The following is a 21,387-nucleotide window of genomic DNA, read 5'->3' on the forward strand; positions in this document are numbered from 1 at the left end:
GAGGTATTTAAAAACAAAATAGATTTTATAATGTAATAATGTCCTGTCATTCTGTAATCAAGATTGTTGCAACGTTGTTGTTCTTTTTTTAAAAAAAGATGGGGTTGGAAGCAGCCTTCTTAAATTTATGATGTCTTTTGAAAGTTAAATGTGTACATTTCCAGATATTAAAGTGGTATCATTCTTTTTGAAGGATTTGTTTCGTTATAATATCTCAGTCTTCATTTTCTTGTCATGTAAAACAGATAGCAAAAGGCAGCAAAATACTTGTTAACCAAATGTGTTTTGTTTAAGACTATCTTATAGATCAGGCTCAGGGCCTTATGTGATGTCACAGTGGGACTATTAAGTTGTAAGTCTTCTCATCCACACCTTGTAGTTCCCACTACTGGCAATATGATGCTACCCTTGTATTGTAGAGAAGCTCACATGCAGTTGTTTTTAAGTGATTCTCACTATGAATTAGTACGGCAGGCTCTGCCTCATGAGACCTCCAGTCAAAGATAGAACTGAACTAGCCTTCTCATTTATTTTGTTTACAATGCAGGTTTCTGTGGAAGGCTCTTCAGCTAATGTTGACCAACAGTCATCAGAAACACACAAAATAGGTAAGTCTGGTTAAATAGTTGTTTTCTCAGTTTTGCTGTGTGTGTGTGTGTGTGTGTGTGTGTGTATCATAGTTGACGTCTGTCACTGTTGTATATCACAGTTCTGTAGTCTGCCAATATTACTGTCATAACAATATTAAAAATAACTGATTGCATTTTTGCAGTTTGTTATATTGTTGTTTTGTTCTTTTTTATTTATTTTATTATTTTGATACTTTCTGTAAATTATTTTAAAATACTTTTACATCACCTGGTAACATTTTATACTGCCTAACTTATACCATCAGTTGGGGTGACAAAGCCATTCTGCATTTTATTGTTTCACTTCCTACAGGGTAAAATGCAGAGTGGGTTTGTGGGCCATCTCTGAGATCAATATAGGAACAGTGATTTTAAAGAAGGCAAAGAAATAAAACTGACAACAGCAGTGATAAAATAGACATATCAACCAGTATAAGACAAACCAGTTTAAAAATATATACAGGGAGAGTGTTCTGCATCTGAGGTACACAGAAAAAAACATTGGGAAAAAACTCATTCCATTGTTATCACACTATCAATAAACAAGTCTTGAAAATCCTCCTTAGTGTGGTGGTTTGAGTGCTAGACTGTGACTCTGGAGAGCAGACTTTGAATCCCTGTTCAGCCATGGAAGCTTACTGTGTGACCTTGGGCAAGTCACATTCTCTCAGCCTCAGCAAGGGAAACCTCTGAACAAATCTTGCTGAGTAAACCCCATGATAGTCACCATAAATCACCATAAATAGGGTTGCCATAAATCAGAAATGACTTGAAGGCACAAAACAATAACAGCAACAACAACAAAGCAGGCTGATACAGGAACAGGTGCTCCTTTTAGGAATGAAACAATTTAGAACATTAAAAAGAAAGCCCTGAATTTTGAATTCACTTTGAATTGAGCTCGCAGACATAGAAGTAACCAATACAGCTTTTTTTAGAATTGGTGAAATACAAATTCAGTTGTATTTCTACTACACTCTAAATTGATTGAAGCTTCTGTTATCTTCAAGAGCAGCCCTCATGAAAATGTTTTGCAGTAGTCCAAACAGGAACTTATATGCAGAATGGTGATTAGACTATCTCTCATAAGCTACTGAAAGAACAGTGCCAAGAAAGGATACTGCTAGACACCAAGATCACCTGGACCTTTGGTGACAAGGTTGGTCAAGGATTTTGCCTTTGATTAGGATCTGGGCCTAATCTTTCAGGATGAGTTTATTTCTGTCTAGAGCAGACATGAAGATCATCTAACTGTAGGGCCCCCATCTTCTGGGGAATTTAGCCCCAGTGTTTTGGCCCTAGTCAAAGCTAGATGTCATTTCAGGCACATACACAGCATCACTTGAGTCCAGTAGAGCTGAGTGTCATTAAGAGAGTCAATCAGAAAGTTTTCTTCAGCCCTTGCCCTCATCAGCTAGCCAGAGATATGTAAGACCTACTCTTCACTATCTCTGTACCATGAGGGATCAATACACATGAAGTAATCAAGCTAATGTGTGTTAATAAAGTGATAATTTCTCCTGACAGAAATATTGTGCCATCAGATTTTAAAGTGGCTTTTATTTATTGTAGAAAATTTGGAAAAACATCTGAAAGAGAAGGAAGAAAAATTAAACAAAATTAAAGCAGTTGCTGTAAAATTGAGGAAAGAATTGGATTCTAGCAGGAAAGAGGTAAGTGAAACCATACTCTGTCATTCTAAAGCAGTAGTTCTAAAGCAGGGTTCGGCAACCTATGGCCCGCGGGCCACATGCGGCCCGCCGAGCCGTTGGGACCAGCCCCAGGTCAGTCCTGCCACCGATTGCCACTGCCAAAGGCCCCACGAGGCGCACAGGGCCATTGGCCTCCAGCGCAGGCGTACGGGGAGGAGGAAGAGGAAGAGGGAGGAAGGCGTAGGAGGAGGAGGGAGGGAGGAAGGAAGGAAGGAGGAGGAAGAGGAGGAGGACGAGGGAGGAAGGAAGGAGGAGGAGGAGGAAGAAGAAGAAGAGGAGCAGGAGGAGGATTTCCATTCCATTTTTACAGGTCTGCTTTGTTTTAACAATGGTGATGATGATGGTGATGGTGATATTGATATTGATATGAGCCAGCTTCAAAGGCACGGCCAATGTAAATTGCTGTGATTTTTACAAACTCATGCGCAGTGAAGAAAAACCACAGTCCCGACCAAGTACACACTTCTGAGAAGTACACTTGGTGCAAGAACTGTGAAACCACCTTGAGATGTTCAATATGCATAGCCATGTGAACCCCTGTTCAGTGTGAAACCCAAAGAGTTTGGTTATGCAATAAGCCTCTGAAATATGCAAGAGGTCATCTTAAGTAAAACCATGTTCAATTCCCAAATGTGCTGTTTGGAATGGGGGGAGGGGGGTTGGCCAGAAAGGGAAGTACATTTCTGCCATCTGTCTAGGAATAATGCCCAAATGTCCTCCATTTTGATCATGCCTAAGAAACATGCATTTATATTAACATTTTTAAAAAATCATCAAATTTTTTGCATGTCCCCCATTTTTAAAAAACTTGTCCTACATTTAAAAATTTTTTCCATTTTTTTTTATTTTTTTATCCCCCCCCCCCCCCCGGTTGTCTGGGGGACACCAACCCGGCCCCCGGCCTACCCCTGTTCTAAAGCTTTCTCATAAGTGACTGTCTTATTAAAGTGTTGCTCTATTTTGTTTCATCCAGAGCTTAATGTGTATTTCAGGGATGAGGCTATATGAAGAGCTGGCGAAATGCATATGTATGATTGCTGCTTTTTGGTTTCAGTTTTTTACAAAGCTTGATGCATTTGCATGAGAAGGCTTTGAAGATGATAATTGACACATTTTGAAATCAGTAATCCAGCTAAATTGGAAATATTTCAGTCTCTGCTATTCACCGACAGCCCCTCCCTTTTTGCATTTTCATGTTCCAGTATCTATGTGTTCAAAATGGCAGTGTGGTACAGAAGTTAGTATCATAGCATGGACATGAGCATTTCCCTGTCCGTGTTTACCTTGACAGACTTACAACTACAGTGCTCCCTCGGGTTACGAAATTAATTCGTTCCGCGGCTAATTTCGTAACCCGAAAACCTTCGTAACCCGAATTGCCATAGGCGCTAATGGGAAAAAAAGCCGCGGCTCCGCCGCGGCTCCATTTAAAACAGCGCCGGCGTTTTTTCGTAACCCGAAAAAACGTTCGTAACCCGAAACAATAAATCCCTATGGGATTTATTCGTATCCCGAAAAATTCGTAAGCTGGGTAATTCGTATCCCGAGGTACCACTGTAGTTGTATGTTTAGATACTGTATATTGAGATGCAGATTTATTAATTTATTTGTTTTTCAAAAATTAGCCATTTCATGAATGAAGTTTCAGTCAGGGAAAGGAGTGTTCTTAGGTTCTAACTCCCCTGCAGTCTGAAAATGTGTTCAGGAGGACTGGAAAAATCTTTGGGGAGGGGTATGAGGGAAGAAGGAAATCAGGGGGGGGGGGGAAATCCCCTACCTTGATGGAAGATTATTTTTTGATCACGTCATTGTCATTAACAGCCTTATACCTATCTGTGCACTTAGGTACAGACACTTAAAGAAGAACTGGCATTGTCACAGTCAGAGAAGGAGCAACTATCTACCTCGATGGGAGACATTATTCAAGGAGCTGAGAGCTATAAGGTGAAATAGAGGCACATGAGTGCTTGGTATACTTGAAATTCTTGATCAAGGCTTCTCTACTATGATATAAAACATATTTGTTCAGTATTCACTGGAATTGTTCTGACTTTGCTTCTGGCCATCTCCTTTTAAAGCTGCCATAGAATTTTATGGGGGAGGCTGTAGTTGCCATGGATTGTGGTTTGTCAGGAAGAATGGGTTGGAGAAGAGAAAAATCTTGCTGAACACTTTGAATTAGTACATTATCTCCACAGTCCCCTGCATAAACAGTTGTTCTACTCTTCTATAACTTGGATGGTTGCATTTGATGTTTCTTAAATTGTTCTAAGTTCACAGAAGAATGCTAAGGGGTTGATATTGTTGTGTGTAAGTGCGGCAGTTGAAAAGTTAGCGGAGTTTCATTTGCCACTTTTTTTCTCACTGAAGACGACAAAACAAAGGAGAAGCACACAGAACCAAGTATTGTTCATCTAGGTGTTGCATAGTTACCTTGAAGTCTATACATGAGTTAGCTGAAATGTCTCTCTCCACTTGCTTTTATGCCTTATATTTTGCCAGCAACATTTTGCTTTTTTAAAAGCAGCATAACTCTATACTGTATATGAAGACAGCTACAGTATATGGTTTTAAATTGTTCGAGATGCTCTGAGTGGTATATGAATACTAGAAGGATTGGATACAGCTGTCTCTATAAATTAATAAAATTTTAATTAGAGATTAAATTGGCTGCCTGTTAAGTCAGCCTCAATTCAGCACTGTCACAGAAATAAACATAACAGGCATTCTCCAACTGGCATCTTCCACTGATAGAAAAGTACAGTGTGCCTGTGTCATACACGGCTTTCAGCTCATGCTGAAAGCTGCACACTAGTAGTGGCAGTGGCATGCACACCTGTGACATGCACATCGTGCTACACCCCATGCATGAGCCCCATTGTTTTCAATGGGGCTTGAGCATTCACAGTATTTTCCTTTACAGGAGGGGGGGGGGTCCGGAACGGATCCCTCGCATAAGGGAAGGGCCCACTGTATCAGCAGAACAGATTTCCATCCTTTCTGTATTACTCTGTATCCCATAATCTCCAGGGATGGGGAAACAGCAGATGCCCCAGTGAGAAGAGAAGCTGGCAGTCCATTATGCAAACAGAAGTTTTATTTGCTCAGTATCTGATGTAATCGGTTGTAGATATTAATTCTCACCAACAGTAAAATATTGCTGCTTTAAAAAAAAATACTAAATTCACAGTGATGTTGTGGAAGGCAAATACATTGATATAGATCTTTTAAAAGACTTACAAAGAAAACTGATTATTTCCATGTGAAGAAATAGATCAGATTTCTCAAACGTTCTTGTAGTATTTAATAAAGATAGATGTACACGTCATACTTCACATACATCACACATTGTATACTTCTGTATATTTTACAAAAGTTGAAAAAGATTTGTATGTGTTCCAAGAATCTTTTACTAGAGTTTGACAAACAAGCAGAACAGCTGGATTTTGAAAAGGAGCGAGCTCGTAATTTTGAACGGCAAGTTGATGACCTTACAAGACAGCTGGAGAATTCAACTCAGCAGGTATTGTTTATTTAAAACATTAAAAAATTTATTTGTCCATAATTTGATAGATGGGAAGTAACAAGGCAAATAAATTGGAAGAAATGGGATTGGAGTTGGAAAATCAGTGACTGGGTGATGAATTTGTGATTTATGGCAGCTCACTTGTCACCAAATCTAGCCCAAATACCTCTGAAAACCTTACTGTAGGGCATAGGAAACAGTAGTGTCCCACTGTTTCTTTTTGAGAAGGATACTGCATTTCTACATGGAGGTTCTGTTTGGTCATAGTAGCTGATAGAAGAGGCTTTCATAGGTGAAGTTGATGTAAGACAGAGGTTGGAAATAGTGTTGTGGTATTTGTGTTACCCAGAGCTTGCAAAAGCTACCTTTCTGGACCCAGCCAACATGATCAGGGACTATGGGGGCTGTGGCATTCTTTACCTTGCAGTGCAAATACTGAACATTTCCAAGCTCTCTCATCAGCCCACATCTTAGAAGGGAACATCTACTGGTTGGATGCTTGTAAAAGTGTCATTCATAGGATTATGCATCTGCAGAAATCTGACAGTTCATTGACACAGAACAATTTTGGTTTTCTCCTGCTGATTAATAGCCCCATGAAGATATTCTTTGGATAGTATATAGTCATTAGAAGTAGCACAGATTTATTTATTTTTAATTTAGGGGGGTGCTAAGTTGTTATGGAGATAATGTATGTGTGGTTATTTTTTCTTTTGTGAGAGCAGTGTTTTAAAATAAATTCTGTTAAAATATTTTTAGGCAAGAGACTGTTGCACTATCTCTAGGCCACTCTAGGACAAGAAACAAATAATGAGTGTTGTAACATCTTTGTTGAATAGGGACATTTATCTTTTCATTTTTTTTCTCTTCACCTTCTTTCTTTATTTAGCTTTTGTGTGTGTCTTCAGGTTGTTTCCAATTTATGATGACCCTAGGGCAAACCCATGTGGTTTTCTTGGCAAAATTTGTTCTGACGGGGTTCACCTTTGCCTTTGTCTCAGGCTGAAAGAATGTGACTTGCCCAGGTTCACCCAGTACGTTTTCATGGCTGAGTGGGGATTCATATCCTGGTTTCCAGAGTCACAGTCCATCTCTCAAACCGTTATGCCATGCTGGCTCCATTTAGCTAGCAATTTGAAATGATCCTATATTTTCATGTGAAGATCTCAAATCTTGCAGGTTCTTCCCCCTCTTTTTTAAAGAATTACCAATTTTGTAAAGATCCACGTATAATGAAAACCAAGGTCACAAATTTCTTTTCTGACTGTCTGAATAAAATGGGTTTACAGGACTGTCTACAGTAATTTTCTTCTTTTAAATCGTTATCACAATAGGCTGTTTATGTGTAAATTCTGGATATTATAATTTAAATTGTTTAGATTCTAACAAGGCATACTCTTTTAAAGTGAAAGCATTCCTGGGCTTAGAACCACCAATAAAAAGAAGTTAAACAGAAAATCATGCTCTGCTTTTGAACCAAAATATTTTAAACTTGTTTTAAGCTCTACATCAAGTGTGGGAAACCTCCAGCCTTCAGCCTGCTTTCATATTTCACTTGACCTCATTTCAGAAGTTCAAGCTTCTTTTGAAAGTTACCTGTCCCTCTTCTGGCAGCCTGCTGCTTAAAGAGACAGAAAGGAGGGGGAAAGGATTGGGAGTAGGATATAAAAATAAAGAGTAAAGGTTTTATTGTTTATTTATAAAGCCCCTAAACAATTCAGGACTTGGTTATCTGAGAGACCATCTTCTCCATTGTAGGCTTACTCAGTTTTTGTGGTAATCTGACTAGGCCCTCCTGGCATTGTCACATGCTCCTAGGCTCTCATCAGTGGTTGTTTGGAGCAGAGTATTTAGTGTGGTGGCACCTGCAAAATGAAATGCTCTTTTCCAGGAAAGCTGACATGCTCCAACATTTATAAATATGTTAAATACGTTAAAACATTTTTTAATGCAAGCCAATCCTAATTTGTCCAACATAACATCTGTTTCAATACCAACATAAAGATTTATTGATGTACACTGCTTTAAATTTTTTGGATCCAAGTGGTATATAAATATTTATTAAAAAATAAAGAGAAAAGAGGGGTGGCAAAAAAGCGAACACAGATATCCCACTCGCTTTTGGCTCTGGCCTTAACCACCACAGTCTTTGGCTTAACAATACTCTACATAAAAACTCCTTACAGGTTATGCCCAAGAGAATCTGATCCTTGACAGAAAAAAAACCCAAAAAAGTAGTGTGCGTTTGGTTTTTTATTTTATTTTATTTTGCTTGCTTTACTCACATTGTAAATGATATATAGCCAAAAACTCCAATGTGCAAAATAATGGTTTCCTGTCTTAATTACATTAGTTCTTTTCATCTATCATTTTAGCAAGACCAGTGCCGCTCTGCTAATGAAGATCTCTTGGCTCGTATTGAGACTCTACAGACTAACACAAAGCTTTTAGAAAGCCAGCTATTAGAAACACAGAGATCCAAAGCAAAAGTTGATAAAGAACTTGAAGCAGAAAAACTTCTAAAAGAACAAAAAATTAAGGTAATAGTAAATGCTATGAAAGTGAAGATAACTTAAAATAAAATTGTTTCTTTTTTCTAAATGAGGAATACTTAAAATGTGTTTTCAGGACCATTCTAATGCTGTAAAAGAAGTTGAAGAACTCCAGGTACAGCTCCAGAAAGAAAAGAGACATCTTCAAAAAGTGTTAGAAGAGTTGGAATTGGCAAAGAAGGTAGGCTAAGGGCTACTTTACCTTTCTGATACTGGTTTTTGGCTTGTGATTATATAGTAATCATAATTTAACATGGGTCTGAAACTGATAGGCCGAATAAAGGGGCTTCTGGCCACTGTGGGGGCATAGCATTCAAATGACGCATACCCCCAAAGCAGCTGGAAGCCACACTGAGGCCACACCAAGCCTGCAAGAGCCAACCCTTTTAGGAGAGGATTTAATCCATTCCTCCCAGCTTCTGCCTTGGGGCCACAGTGGCAGCCCACTTTGAGAACGGACCATGCAGTTGCTACAGTCCCTGGCTGATTGCAGCCAGAGTGCTTCTGCTTCATCCCTATGATTCTGGCTTTATTTGTTATTGTAATGAATCATAATATCTTTTAATTGGGCAGTATGTGGCATGTTAAATTGATATAAAGGAGAAAGGTCTACTACCAGTAGTTCAAAAGTAGTAGTATTAGGTTTACTAAAGGTAAAGGTAGTCCCTTGATGTGAATGCCTAGTTATAATTGACTGTAGGGGGCAGTGCTGATCTCTGTTACTAAGCTGAAGAGCCAGCGTTGTCTAAGAACTATTCTGGTAGTCATGTGGCCAGCATGACTGCACCGAATGCTGTTGCCCCCCTGCCCCTCGAAGTGGTACCTATTTAACTACTTGCATTTACATGCTTTCATACTGCTAGGTTGGCAGAAGGTGGGACTAGTGACAGGAGCTCACCCCGTCATGCAGCACTTGGGCCTCTAACTGCCAACTTTCCAATCTTCTGATCATGGTCTTAACCACTAAGCCACCATATCCATGCATTAGATCTACTAGATTAACTATTATTACTAGCTGCAGTTGCATATGTTGTATGGAAATGTCACATTGAATTTTGCAATTTACAGGATGCACAGAAAAGTACATTGATGGACATGGAAATAGCTGATTATGAACGTTTTGTAAAAGAACTTAATCAGAAAATTGCTGACAAAAGCAGCAGAATTGAAGACCTTGAACAAGAGATTAAAATTCAAAAACAAAAGCAAGAAACTCTACAGGAAGAAATCAGTGAGCAAGATACCTCTTCTCTTTGTGTTTTGGTTTAGTATATATTCTGTTATACCAAGACGACTTAATATTTATCCAGAAAGTAGAAACAAAACTGTAAAAATTAGCATCAATCGATAGATTTTGTTCCAAAGATTGAGAAAAATAGTTCACTAGACATTTCACAAATTCCCCATTTGTGGAGCAGATTACCATTCTTGATTCTTCTGTGTTCAGTGAGAAACCCTGGTTTGTGGGTATTAAAGAGAGATTTTCATATTATCCATTGAATTTGGAATACTTTTTAATTGGGGGGGAGGAGTGAAGGGGAGCCTTAAAATGAAAATTAATTTAACTGCTCTAATGTTCTAGCATAATCTCAATTTAAATCCGAACTATACTACAGAAATAATCCAGTTTGAGACCATTTTAACAGCCCTGGCTGAATGCTTGGGAATTCTAGGGACTGTAGTTTTGTGAAACATTTAGTGTTTTCTGTCAGAGAATTCTAGTGTCACGATAAACTACAGTTCCCAGGATTCCCTAGCACTAAGCAAGGGCAGTTAAAGTGGTCTCAAACTGGATTATTTCTACAATGTGTTTTGGACCTTAATTATTTTTCTCCTTTCCTAAACTTGAAGAATATGAGAAGAAGAAGAAAAATCTATTAATGTTTCACAAAATTCCTACTTCTAGCTGTGTAACTAATCCATATTACTTTCTTTGTTTTATAGAGTCATTTCAGGGTACTATACAACAGTATGAGGAAAAGAATACCAAGATCAAACAGCTACTGGTGAAAACAAAAAAAGAATTGGCAGATTCAAAGCAAGCAGTAAGTCTCAAAGCTTTTGCTATGTGTTCTGCTTTTCTTTTTTTCCTTTGGGTAAAATGATAATCATATGTTGTTGTCTTCTACGGTATGATAAATTATTCAAAATAGCTCTTTTTTCTCAGGAAAATGAACTACTTAGACTTCAAGCATCATTAAAAGGAGAATTGGAAGCAAGTCAGCAGCAAGTGGAAGTTTATAAGGCAAGACAATGTTTCTTTTTTGTTTTAGTGAGAAAGCATTATATCTGACAGAGTGGTAGCTGAAGGTATGGCTTGATATTATATCTATAATCAGTTTGTACTCTATGTGCCATCTGCCTACCACACTACATTTTAAAAGTAGCCATTCTGCTTATATTTATGTAAATCATACGGAAGTTAAAACTTCTGCCATGAATAGGCTGCAGTCCTAGACTCAGTTTTTTATTAATAAGGCCCTGTGAACTCAATAGTCTTAACTTTTCAATACATGCTGAAAACAGATGTATTTCCTATGGAGAGGGAAGGAATATCCTAAGTGTGTATTGTCCAATCCCTTTTTCCATAGACAGAAACGAATAAGCCTATTGAGGACGTTGGATAAGCAGGGCAACCCTTCTTACTATGCCAGTCTTCATTTCTGCCTTCTTTCCATACACACACATTTCTCCTCACTCCACTTTGATTTTATTTCCATAACCAAAATGGGAGCTTCAGTTATAGAAAACTAATTAAGCAAACATACATAGAGCACAAATCTGTGACCACTACAAAAATATCAAAGTGCAGATAACAGTTAGTGTAGATGAGCCAACCAAATTAAGTATTACTAAATACAGTTCGTTGCTAGTGGAAGAAATGGAGTAGGTGCTTGAGGTTTCAAATGAAATTTGTTGTAGTCGTTTAACTGGATCATCCGAAATACAGTCATCTAAATGGAAATAAAATCACACTGAAAATTGAATTCGCACAGAGAACCAGAAGCCCTGTTCCACACTACAGGTAATTGGTTATAATGGTCATTTCACTCATGTTTCCTACATGAGTGTAGGGGGGGGAAGTACAGTGTATAAAATTAGTTTATCTTATTCTATGTGTATATGTGTTGAGAAGCTGCAGTGAATTCCAGTTGCATACCCTGGTTAGTACTTGGGATGGGAAAGTACTAACGAATACCAGGTGCTGTAGGCTATATTTCAGAGGAAGGAACTGGCAAAACCACATCTGAGTAGTCCTTGCTGCAAAAAAAAACCTATGAAATTCCCATTCTGTTCATGAAAATAAAATCATAACAAAACACTGTTGTTGTGAGAAATCAGCAAGCAACTTGAAGGCACATAGTTACTACTTGAAGCTTCCTTTTCTACACTTCTGTGACAATTTCTCAGTTGGCTTTTCAGATTCACATAACAGTAGATGTAGTACCATTTTTTGCCACAACCATGCTATTGCCACAAGGAAATGGAGTACCTTGCAACTTGTAGTGAAATAATGTAGTATTTATTCTGCTTTCCAAGAGAAGTATTAATATCCACAGCTAAATTCTAAACTTACTCAAATAAATGTCCTTTTGTAGATTCAGTTGGCTGAGATAACCTCAGAAAAACACAAAATTCAAGAACACCTTCGGACTTCCCTAGAGCACCACCAGCGGGTTCTGAATACTTATCAGCAGAAACTGACAGCTTTCCAAGAAGAGTGCAGTGCAGCAAAGGTATTTTCTGTTAACAGTAGACCAGTGTAGAGCTAAAGTGGCAGAGCTTTCTACATGTTCACCTTTATAAGCATATATTCTAGCCCTGGTCCAAGTTATATTTTCAATTATAGGTTCTTCATAACAACAGGTAACAAAAGATAGGTAGTACTTCCCGGAAGGATGTTTTCAAGAGCAGATGGGAAACAAGCCATGAGAAGACTTCAGTCTGTTGCTGAGAACATTTGTGCTATGGCAATCCTTGTATGGATACACAAAAGCTAAATGAATGATATCCTGCTATTGGAAAACGCTTTTGTATGCTTTTCACAACTCTTCCCAAAATTTAATATAAAATTTCCCCCCTTCTCATTTGCTTTTGCAAAACAGAGTGAGTCAGAATCTGATGTAATTCTATTCAGGCACTTGGTTGATGTGATTGTAGGAGAGAATGACTTATGACAGGTAGATATGTCATGACTTGTGAGGTTTCTGGCCAATATTGCATTATAAATGTTATATATAGTAGTTGTTTACACATTGATTGCAAAATAACTTCATAATTATTCATACATTAAAAGTATATCTGGAAATCATGAATAATGTTGATGCTGTCTTTGAGGCAGAAGTGTTTTTACTCTCATTCTGATAAAGTGCATCTTGATAATTTTGTAACAGCCTATCATTGAGGTAGGAATGTAGTCTTGTTCTGTTTAAAAAAGTATACAGGTGAATGTATGCCTACAAATGGACCCCAAGTAAAAGAAGTATGTAAGTCTTTGTAAAATATATTCTCCTTTAACAGAGTTGACTACCTTCTCTCCCACTATGCCATTGCAGGCAGAACATGCTGCTGTTACCTCTGAATTTGAGAGCTATAAAGTCCGTGTACATAATGTTTTAAAACAGAAAATCAAAAGTTCCCAATCTGACACTGATGTGACAAAACAAGAAAGGTAAGTGTTGCATAGTTGGTTGGCTTGGTCAATGCTGTTTTGAATCAAAATTACCTTGCAAAGATCGGTTTCCTGCCTGAAAGTCATTGCACAGTGGAGCTAAGACATACTTAATTCACATGCAATGTAGGGCACCATTCCGTTTTCTAATTCTAAGATACAGTTCTTTTATGTTGTTATACCATTCAAATAATAGTAGTATATGACTAAATCCAATGAAATACTGAAGAATTTGGTTTTGTGGTCTATTAGTGGTCACTAAAAGATTCAGAAACAGGTGTTTGCAAATATTTTCTTCCTTTTAGAGAACAAATGGAAAAGGTAATGGACCAACTAAGGATCAAATTACAAGACACTCAGCATAACTTACAAATTAATGTAACTGAACTGCAGGCATTACAATCTGAACATGACACCCTGCTGGAAAGACACAATAAAATTCTTCAGGAAACTGTGGCAAAAGAAGCAGAGCTCCGAGAAAAGTAAGTTGCTGTGCTATGTAAATCATACTGTTGTGCTTGCAAATGGCATTTGATCTTAGAATATTGTGTGTGAATGGATCATTTAATCATAAAGGGCCAGAGCTACCATGTGATAGATATTGCTGTTGGGGTGGGGGAGGGAGGCAGATTCAGTACACTCTTGAAATCCTCCCAGACTGGTAGTTGTAACTTTAGAGGTTTCTGCCACCATTGCCTCTTGCTTTCTCAAGGTACTGTAATTTTTGTATACTAATGTCGAAACTTGGGCTTGGGGGGGTCTTCTAGGCTCTGCACAGTACAGTCTGAAAACATGGTGATGAAGACAGAACATGCACAGATTGTGAATCAGCTGACAGCCCAAAATGAAGCTCTTAGGAACAGCTTCCGTGATCAAGTCAGACATCTACAAGAAGAGCACAGGAAAACAGTGGAAACATTACAACAGCAACTGTCCAAAGTAGAAACTCAGCTATTTCAACTCAAAAGTGAAGCAAACACCAAAAGTAAGCTACTTTCCATTTACTAAAAAGTTAGTGTTCATCTGAAGCCACTTATTAACTGTTAACTCACTTCTACTTATGACTCTCTTTACACCAAACACACATCTTAGGGTAGTATCTAATAGTGGCATTCCACTGGCAGAACAGCAAGAGTCAATGCAACTTGCAGGGGGCTGGGACACCGTAGAGCAGCGATGTCCAAACCCTGGCCCACCAGGTGTTTTGAACTACAGCTCCCAGAAGCCTCAGTCACCTTGGCCAATGGTCTGGGATTCTGGCAACCAGAGTTTGGACATCACTGCCCTACAGTGTCAGGTTTCAGGTGGCATGGAGGACTGAAGGATGGGAGGAGAGTTCTCCCATAGCCACCCACAGAATGTTGGATTTCATTCGTATTTTTAAGGTGAATTTAGAAGTAAATTGGGGGTATTCTGGTGTAAATCATTATTTTTTAATTTTACAATACTTGTTGAACTCTCATATACAGTAGTAATAATTTTCTTGTATAAAGGGTTTATTTTCTAGTGGTTTGTCTTTTAGGCCCTCCTGCTTCCAGCCTACCAGCGAAGAACTTGCGAGAACGGAAGAACACCGACCTTCCTCTTCTTGACGTCCACACTGTAGCTAGGGAGGAGGGTGAAGGAATGGAAATGACTGACACAGAGTCTGTATCATCTACTAGTACCCACATACCATCCTTAGAACAGCTTCTTAATACGCCAGAAACAAAATTCGGTAAGGAATGTTTCTCAGATGACCATGTGTTCAATTGTGTTTTGTGCCTGTCCTAATTCAGAATTGATATTGCTTAATAGTTGTTGTTGTTGTTGTTTTGGGGGGGAGTTATAACAGATTTTTATTTATGATTCCCAAATGGTGTGTTTGAAGTTACTATAACTTACCTACTAATAGCATTTCATGTAATGTCTTATAAGAGTCTAAAACAAAACAGGTGAGTTGTTAGGGCAGGCTAATGGTGCATAATGGATATTTTCTTCTGAATCTCTGGGCCACAACAAGTCTCAGAAGAAATGGCTGCATTAGTAGCTAGTTCCCCAACCTTTCTGATTCGCAGAGCCCTAAAGGCTCCATAGAGCACAGGTTGAGAACCACTGTGATAGACCATCAAAGGCTGTGGCTTCCTTATCTGAACTGCCATGCTGATGTCATATTTTTGGTTGCTGGTGGCAGGTGCATCAAGATTGCTTGTGGTCCTTGAGATGTTGAACTGCAACTCCCATCAGCCCTAGCCAGTATAGCTATTATGTTTTATGCTGGGAGTTATAGCCCAACAATATCTGAAGCAGCACAGGTCACTTATTATGGCAACAAAGGTATCTACAAGCCTCTCTCAATCTGCAGATGTTCTAACTGGCACTCTTCTGAATATTTGGGCCATTGAAAGTCATGGAGGAGAGTGAAGCCAACATCAAAATGGTTGTCAATGTAGCCAGATGTTAGTCCCTGAAATGACAGGCCTTTTTCACAATTGCTTGAAGCTAGAAGACGCACTGGGATGAGTAGAGGTATTAAGGAATCTGTTCTCCGTTCTCAGAGGGTCCTACTTAGGATGGAGCAGCCTACTCTTTTATATGTTTCTGCAGCTCTTAAGGCACAATTGGATTGTTTCTTGGCATCTGAAAAAGTTAAATGTGGGTTTTTTGTTGTTTTTAACATAATTGAGACAACAGGTGGGATGGAATCATCACCAACTAGACAAAAAGACAAGAAGTCTGAGAGTGAATGGAAGGACTGCAATAATTATTCATAAATACCTGATATATTTTGGAGTAGATCACTAAATTCAAATGCCCAGGACTTTTCTACTTTCTTGTAATAAAAGCCTCAGTCAGAGTTTTAGTGTATTTTAGCACACATAATCAGCTAATTTAAACACAATTACATACTAAGTTATTTCCATTAATCATTGAACATTGTTTTTCTACTTCCTTTTTATTTTTACACAGTTACAATTCACCTGCATTTTATTTTTCTGTAATTTTGGTAAATGACTCATTTGGACTAATGGCTAATTCTGTAAGCTTCAGCCTCAAGGGAATGGCTACTGTTGTAAAGGGTAAAGGATTAAAAGCTATTGCAAGTGTATGATTTGTTTGTTTTAAATCTGAAAAGGTCCTGAAGAGGCATTATTCACGAAAACATGGAAATGAAAGAGATGGCTCTAATTTGGATTTTTAGTAGAAGTGGAAAAATGGATAATATTTGCTAGCAACCACAAGAAACAGTACTTCTGTTAAATTTTAAATCGCATTTTTGTGACCAATTTTAGAACCTCCACAGTGGGAAGCAGAGCTCACAAAAGAACAATTGATCCAGAAATTAAATACCACATCAAAGAGTGCTGATCATTTAAATGGGTTGCTTCGTGAATCAGAAGCAACCAATGTAATTCTAATGGAACAAATAAAGGTTAGTAGTTGTGTGTGTTTTCAAACTCATCTTATGGTATGTGTGTTTTTCAGATGTTCTTTACCAGGTCCAAAAATCTTGCTACAGATCTTGTAAATGTAATAAGTTCCTTGTTCCCACAAGCATTCCTTTGTGTGCTTGCTCATAGGTTCTTGCAGGAGATGGTGTCTCATGATCAGTTCTCAGCACTTTTCTGGGAACAGATAAAGGCCAGGGAACAGAAGCCTGGGAAAGCCAAGGCAAATAATTAAATATAAATGAACAGAAAATAGAAAGATGAAGCATGAAGACTTAACAAGGAGAGAAGTCCAACCCCTTGCCTTCATAGGCTGTGATGCCCCACTCACAAAAATAAAACATAATGCTTAAGCCCTGCTACCAGATGTACCTCAACCAGAGGGGAAAGCTAGCACTCACAGAATACCTTTTTGATTCTTGCTCATGGAATAGCTCACTGAAAGTACCTTTCCAAGATCTGCTTGCTTTCTCTCCTTACAGATGCTGTTGGAAGGGATTGTTTATGCTTTAGCTATTGAAGTAGCTGTAGCTATCTGATGTAGTGGACTGACATTTCTTTTTCCAGCACACCAGAAACTGGTACCATATTTGCTACAGTTGTTTATGCCTTTCCTAAAAGCTCTCCAGAAACCAACAGCTGATGGTTCATAGGCTTACACTAGTCCATGGGCCACCACTTTTGAGTAGCACTGTCTTAGTTGACATTGACTTTCTCCCATTGCTTTAATCTTTTAAAGGATCAGTTCCCTCTGCTATATCCTTCCCTGAGAAGGAATTTAACTGGGTGAACTAACCTAATTCTATTCTTTCATTGTATTGTGCCATACTTTGATTGTGTGTTCCTGCATGGCAGGAGGTTGGACTGAATGGCCCTGGTGGTCCAATTCTGTGATTATACATTCAATCAATTGCTGCAGATCACTGCATGTTTGATCTTCTTATGCTTTTTGTCTAATAGGCTTTCTTGGTATCTACACATCCAGCTATGATTCTGTTTCTTTGTTTTTCATCTTCAGCTTCTTAAAAGTGAAATAAGGCGTTTAGAAAGGAACCAAGAACGAGAGAAATCTGTTGCCAATCTGGAATATTTGAAGAATGTCCTGTTACAATTTATATTTCTAAAGTCAGGTAGCGAAAGAGAGAGACTTCTTCCTGTCATAGATACCATGTTGCAGCTGAGTCCAGAAGAGAAAGGAAAACTTGTTGCAATTGCTCAAGGTACATGAAGCTATTTTGCTACCTTCATTAAGAGGAAGGAAAGTTGTGAGATAGATTGAAGTAAGGGACAAGCTTCAAGAAATTTAGTTCTCTTTTGACCTCTGAAGCCATTCACACCATTGCTAATGGCAAAACCTAAAGCATTTAACCATAGGTGCTGTGACCATGTTTGTAACTCAAAGCAGAGTGCATTAATATTGAGTACATGTTTAGTCTAGAAACTGGAGCATGGTTTTAGGTATGGAAATCTTTGTTCAACAGTTGAAAATCTGGGATGGGCAGCTTGTGGTACACCAGATGTTGCCAAACCGTATCTCCCATTGACCCTAACCACTTAATCAATGGAAGTTTTAGTCCAGTATCACCTGCAGTGCCACTTGGTGTTTATTTGCTTGGTGACTTTGCAAGACAGCTCACTTGGAAATGTTTGCTGCTTCTTGCTGAGATATGCCTTTCATAGGCAGTGCCTCCAACGTGCGTCAGGTTTCATACGTTAAGGCATAATGAATGCACTGACAGTCAAATCATGCTTTCAACTCTTTGCTTTAAATCTCTTGGCTGTTATTTAAAGGATGTTTGTATTCTTGGTCTTTTTCTAAGGTGAAGAGGAGAGCACATCACAGCCATCTGGGTGGGCATCATATTTGCACAGCTGGTCTGGACTCCGATAATATTCTATATTTATTGAAACATTCAGAATCTGGAATTGCACTGGGAGGAACACTGAAGAATGAACCATATATATGTGTAGCAAGGGTAACTCTTATTGATTCTTCTGTTGATTATTTTATATCTGATTTTGACTTAATATCTGGAGAATAATATACCAGTAGTCTGGGTGCAGATTCTCTCCTCTGTTTATTTTGCTATAGGTGTAGGAACTCTGATGCAGCTATTCAGGTTTCTTTTATTCAGGTTCCCTCTCCCCTATTAGAGGAGGCAGATTAGTACACATATCCTCTTCTGTCTTTGAAGCCCCTTCCCCTGGAAATGAGTCTGTAAGTTTGCACATAGAAAATTTTGCAACTACCTTGGAACTCTGGATGTGGTAGTATCTCACTTCAGGAAACATATTTTTTTATTTGTCTAAAAAAGGTGAGCTATGCAATTTAGTGATCAATGATAAGGATAAACTCAATTCGTAAATCCAAACATATGATTTTGATTTTCTTTTCTTCCTCAGCATTGGTCCTTTAATGCCCCTCCCCCCACACCACATAAATATTTTACTTAGCAAGGTACCTGAACACATTCTTTTCGACTTGGTTATTCATCTCAAAGCAAGAGACAAATACAAAAATGAAGTCTTTGGCTCTCTGCCCTACATTCAATTTATTCAACACTAGGAATGTTGCCAAACTTACTTAGTGATTCCTCCAGCTAATAAGGTAATGTCTAGTGCATAGGACATTGCTGTGTCAGATCCTTCAGAATGTGTACTAAATCGCTAGTTAATAAGTACTGGAGACAAGCTGCTTTAATAACTTTAAAAACAAAGCAAAAAGCTTCACATAAAGTGTAATAGGGCATTGTGTTCTGATGCTTAAACACCTATTGACACAGTTGTATTAGTCTAGTCATAAGGGCTAAAGATAGAATGGAGGAGATCAAGTAATAGAATAGCTTGATGTAGGTTGTGAATCTTAAATGGAATGAGTAGTAGTCATCAGTTTGAGCGCTTTGTGAAAACAAGCAGGAGTGTTAAACTTCTAGTTATATGCTTGATCTCTGAACTCTGATTCAGCATTTCATCTCTCTTCATATAAAATGGAGATGCAGAAGTGTATAGAGCAGGATCCAGATTTATTCATACAGTAGACCAAGGATGAGAATCGTGTAGCCTTCCAGATATTGAACTGAAGCTTCCAACACTTGTTGTTTTTAGCTATGCTGTCTGCAGCAGCTGGGACTTGCAGTTCAACAGCATTTAGATGGCCACACAGTTAGCACTGCTGGAGTGGACTTACTGAAATTTAGTCATGAGTAATGTAAGTCTCATTTTTTTCAGTGCACCTACTTAAACATAACTAAGGCTAGATAGATCTAACAACTGTTTGCACAGTACTTTCTGCTCTCTCCTGCTTTCCCATAAATGCTAGGAGTCATATTCCTTCCTCACACCAATACATGAATTGGATTGAGAAAAAGGAAATCTGGATGAAATTGTTGGTCAGCTGATTAAGTCAGAACTGCTTTTTTGAAATTGCTTTTATGCAGTGGAGTGGAGATTTCAATGTATATACATTGATGCTACTTACAAACTCATTCCAATGCAGTCAAGGTACAAGTGACTACTTAGGGCAGTTACTCATTCGCATAGATAAAAAGAATTGATAAGGAAGTGCTAGTAACTCAGAGAAGGAATGTAAATGGCAAATCTAGTGTAGAGGTATTTAGGAGTCTTTTGTCTAGGCTAATAAACGTGTTTTGTAATCCACTACTTGAACACGTATTTTCAGATACAAGAATAGCATAGCAGACTACACTAGGTCTTTCAATGTAACATGAAACCATAAACTTGCAGCTACTGCTAATCCACCAATTTAATTTTTACTGTTATATTGACCTACCTTGAAAACAACTGGAAGGTGAGCTCATTTTAGGCATATGAAACCTTTTAAGTATTTGTCATCAGTAATGACAAGTGCACAATTTAATTTATTATATCAGAAATGTCTTTGTGCCACTTTTATAGCACAGGCAGTAAGGGGAGGATATCTGATTTATTGCAGCATCTGTAATTGTCATAGACGCACAGCGACATCTGCACTGACTTTTCAAAATACAGCCATTTTACCTTTTGTCATCAAGTGTTAATTTCACTGCAAGCAATGTTACTGGAATTTCTTTTTTTAAATCCTACAAGGATAGCGCCGAGGGTCAGATATTCTGGGATATGCCCTGTCATATACTTCTACATGTTTAAACTCAGCAGGAAAATATCTTTGCACTTTCTTTAAAAGTTCACTTTTCCTGAAGTGGTACCTGAACACTGGCTACTGATGGAAAATAATTTCTCTGTCTGCACAATATTGTTAAGAAGCTGTGACAAAGCAAACATTTTGTCTTTTTAGTCATTTCAAAGCCTATTTTGTTGTTCCAAACTGTGAATAAATTATGCATATAGTTTACTTTTGTTACTTTACAATTTTAAATGTATATTCAGTATATTAATTAAAATACTATACTTGCAAATGTAACATTTTAACATGCTCTAAACAACCTTTTACTACACAGAAAGTTTAGAAATCTGGGCAACGGGTGGAGAATTCAGATTAAAATGAAAAGTACAAAACATGACTTTTTGTAAATCATGTGTTCTCTGGATAACCAAAGGGGGAATCTATCACATATGGTTTTACCCCCATGTGCCAACAGCTCAAGGCAGGATTCTAAAAATTTTTCTTCCTGCACTCTGAACTCTTACCTTTTAAAGCCCCAAAGGCTTAGAATCAAAGTGTTTTGGTCCCTTCATGGATGTTGCAGGAAGACATTCCAGACCTCATTTATTCTGGGTGGGTAAGGAAGTCCCTGCTGTAGACCTCCACTGCTATGTCTCCTCTGCCCTTAGTGAATGATAGACACATGCAGGGGACGGTTGAAAGAATGTTTTGGACCCAAATCCCCTTCCTTTCCTCAGTAGAGTGG

General features: G+C 38.2%; 1 protein-coding gene across 4 annotated transcripts in view; it reads left to right on the forward strand.

The window, feature by feature from the left end:
- The window catches only part of GCC2 (GRIP and coiled-coil domain containing 2), a 37,344-nt gene extending 16,305 nt beyond the window's left edge, over positions 1-21,039 (forward strand). For 3 of the 4 annotated variants that reach the window (XM_042458363.1, XM_042458362.1, XM_042458364.1), the window contains exons 7-23: positions 548-608; positions 2,202-2,302; positions 4,187-4,285; positions 5,745-5,864; positions 8,243-8,407; positions 8,496-8,600; positions 9,488-9,650; positions 10,364-10,464; positions 10,587-10,664; positions 12,019-12,156; positions 12,976-13,091; positions 13,397-13,573; positions 13,859-14,076; positions 14,614-14,808; positions 16,364-16,503; positions 17,538-17,739; positions 18,340-21,039. In XM_042458363.1, the coding sequence (XP_042314297.1) occupies positions 548-608; positions 2,202-2,302; positions 4,187-4,285; positions 5,745-5,864; positions 8,243-8,407; positions 8,496-8,600; positions 9,488-9,650; positions 10,364-10,464; positions 10,587-10,664; positions 12,019-12,156; positions 12,976-13,091; positions 13,397-13,573; positions 13,859-14,076; positions 14,614-14,808; positions 16,364-16,503; positions 17,538-17,739; positions 18,340-18,410 (2,250 nt within the window). In that variant the 3' untranslated portion in view covers positions 18,411-21,039. The other variant, XM_042458365.1, reaches the window with a different exon arrangement.
- The last annotated feature ends 348 nt before the right edge of the window (positions 21,040-21,387 follow it).

This window comes from Sceloporus undulatus, chromosome 3 (assembly GCF_019175285.1).
Source record: "Sceloporus undulatus isolate JIND9_A2432 ecotype Alabama chromosome 3, SceUnd_v1.1, whole genome shotgun sequence".
NCBI lineage: Eukaryota > Metazoa > Chordata > Lepidosauria > Squamata > Phrynosomatidae > Sceloporus > Sceloporus undulatus.